The sequence below is a fragment of the Scylla paramamosain genome, chromosome 3 (assembly GCF_035594125.1).
Source record: "Scylla paramamosain isolate STU-SP2022 chromosome 3, ASM3559412v1, whole genome shotgun sequence".
NCBI classification, from domain to species: Eukaryota; Metazoa; Arthropoda; class Malacostraca; order Decapoda; family Portunidae; genus Scylla; species Scylla paramamosain.
This window is the reverse complement of record NC_087153.1, coordinates 31,570,522-31,573,021: the sequence shown is the minus strand read 5'-3', so window position 1 is coordinate 31,573,021 and position 2,500 is coordinate 31,570,522. Positions and strand designations below refer to the sequence as shown.

General features: G+C 45.7%; 2 protein-coding genes across 3 annotated transcripts in view; both read right to left on the bottom strand.

Moving 5' to 3' along the window:
* LOC135096696 (uncharacterized protein K02A2.6-like) overlaps positions 1-1,865 on the bottom strand; it is a 2,030-nt gene extending 165 nt beyond the window's left edge. The window contains exons 1-2 of the mRNA XM_063998430.1: positions 1,837-1,865; positions 1-1,708 (exon numbers count right to left, since the gene is read on the bottom strand). The exon at positions 1-1,708 is cut by the window's left edge and continues 165 nt beyond it. Of these exons, the coding sequence (XP_063854500.1) occupies positions 1-1,708; positions 1,837-1,865 (1,737 nt within the window). The remainder of the gene's footprint in view (positions 1,709-1,836) is intronic.
* The window catches only part of LOC135093737 (uncharacterized protein K02A2.6-like), a 4,441-nt gene that overhangs the window by 600 nt on the left and 1,341 nt on the right, over positions 1-2,500 (bottom strand). Inside the window, exons 1-2 of one of the 2 annotated variants that reach the window (XM_063993302.1) lie at positions 810-2,500; positions 1-207 (exon numbers count right to left, since the gene is read on the bottom strand). The exon at positions 1-207 is cut by the window's left edge and continues 600 nt beyond it; the exon at positions 810-2,500 is cut by the window's right edge and continues 1,341 nt beyond it. In XM_063993302.1, the coding sequence (XP_063849372.1) occupies positions 1,898-2,500 (603 nt within the window). In that variant the 3' untranslated portion in view covers positions 1-207; positions 810-1,897. The remainder of the gene's footprint in view (positions 208-809) is intronic. The other variant, XM_063993312.1, reaches the window with a different exon arrangement.

The following is a 2,500-nucleotide window of genomic DNA, read 5'->3' as shown; positions in this document are numbered from 1 at the left end:
TGCTCCGGACTGCTTCGAAACTCCTGCCTTTAGGGGCGACACGCTGCCTGCCGGTGCCGAACCATGTTTCTGAATTCCTGCTCCATTTGTGAGGTCCATGGGAGGTGGTATGGCATCATCTGCGTTAACCGTCTCGCCCTCTATGCTTACTCTTCTCCTCACATAGTCGAGATGACGTCGTACAGTCCTCCCATCTAGCAACTGCACCTTGAAAGAAACAGGACCGGATTTTTGGACAATTACGCCTGATAGCCATTTTTTCCCTGGAGAAAAGTTTACTACATAAACTAATTCTCCCACTTTAAATTCCCTATGCCGCGCTTTCTGATCATGGTAGTACTTTTGCATTTCTTGCTTCTTCATAACTCTATCCTGGACATCTGGATGCAGTAAGTCTAAACAAGTTTTTAATTTTCTTCCCACTAAAAGCTCAGCAGGGGAAACTCCTGTGGTAGTCTGAGGTGTTACTCGATACCGTAACAGAAACTTGCTAATTCTGGATTCCAATGAGCCTCCTGTTAATCTTTTAAGAGAATTTTTAAAAATTTGAACTGCCTTTTCCGCCAACCCATTGGATGCTGGATGGTAGGGAGATGTCTTTATGTGAATGATACCATTTTGTTTTAAGAAAGCTTCAAACTCTTCGCTACAAAAATTGGTACCATTATCTGTTACCACCGTGTCAGGTAGTCCTTGTGACCCGAATGTAACTTGCAACTTTTCAATAGTTATAGATGAAGTGGCTGACTGTGTAGCGTGAACATCCATCCATTTGGAATGGGCATCTATGATGACGAGGAACATCTTACCCATAAACGGCCCAGCGTAATCCAAATGTAACCTGGACCAGGGTTTTAGTGGCCACTCCCATGGCTGCAAAGGAGCGTCTGGGGGAAGATTTCTCACTTGTTGGCACTGTGAACATAGTTGTACTGTTGACTCAACATCTTTATCTATATTGGGCCACCACACATGACTACGCGCAATACCTTTCATGCGCGAGACTCCTGGATGCGTTGCATGTAGCTCAGCCAACACATTTTTTCTAGCTATCTGAGGCACCACCACTCTTGATCCCCACAAAATTATTCCATCTTGGACACTTAATTCGTGCCTCCTTCTAAAAAAAGGCTGAAGTGTTTCCTCTGCTATATGTCCAGGCCAACCGTACAGAATGTGATCTCTTACCTTCGAGAGTGTTGAGTCCTTATCCGTCCATTGCCTTAACTCTCTCGACGTGACGGGTGTCTGGTCTAGTCTCTCCAACACGCATACCACATCACCGGGGACTGGAGTCACCTTGGGGAATTCAGGGAGAGGAAGGCGACTCAACCCATCAGCATGTACTATATTTTTCCCTGGTTTGTGGGTGATAGTGTATTCATACGCCGATAGTGTTAGCGCCCAGCGTTGGATACGACTTGATGCCATCACAGGCACTGGGCGAGTTTCATTAAACAGACTTTTAAGTGGCTGATGGTCTGAAATGATCTCAAAATGGCGGCCATACAAGTAATTATGAAATTTCTTAACACCAAATATTATTGCCAAACCTTCTTTCTCTACCTGAGCATACTTGCGTTCAGCTATGCTCAGGGATCGGGATGCGAAAGCAATCGGTTTCTCCTCTCCAGACTCCAAACGGTGTGCAAGGACTGCTCCCAATCCGTATGGTGACGCGTCACAGGTGAGCAGGAGGGGCTTGCTGCTGTCATAATGCACCAACACCTTGGAGCTCGCCAACAGTTGTTTCGATGTGGCAAGGGCACGCTGCTGTTCTGGTCCCCATTGCCATTCCACGTCCCGTTGCAGTAATCTGTACAAGGGAGCAAATACTGTGGAGAGATTAGGAATGTATCTGCCATAATAATTAACAAGCCCCAAATACGCCTTTAGTTCAGTGATGTTGCTTGGTGTGGGTGCCCTTTATAACAGCTTGAACCTTGTCCTCGGACGGGTGCAGCCCTTCCGCATTAATTTTATGTCCTAAATATGTTACTTCTGGTGCCTGAAACACACACTTCTTTAACTTCAGTTTCACCCCCGCGTCATCCATACGCCTCAAAACTTCTGTCAGGTTACTCAGATGTTCCCTTTCCGTCTTCCCTGTCACTAATACATCATCCAAGTACACCACCACGTGAGGGATACCTTGCAGTAAGTTCTCCATAACTCTCTGGAATATTCCTGGCGCCGAGGAGACTCCGTATGGTAAGCGATTATATACGAATAACCCCTTATGTGTATTTATCGTTACATATTTTTTTGATTCCTCTTCCAGTGGTAGTTGTGAATAAGCATGTGACAGGTCTAATTTTGAAAAAGTCTTCCCTCCTGACAAATTTGCTAATAAATCCTCAACCTTCGGTATCGGGTAACTGTCCACTCTAGACACGCGGTTCACAGTCATCTTGTAGTCCCCACAAATACGTATGGATTTGTCTCCCTTAACTATCGGGACTATTGGCGCCGCCCACTCTGAGAACTGCACAGGTTCAAT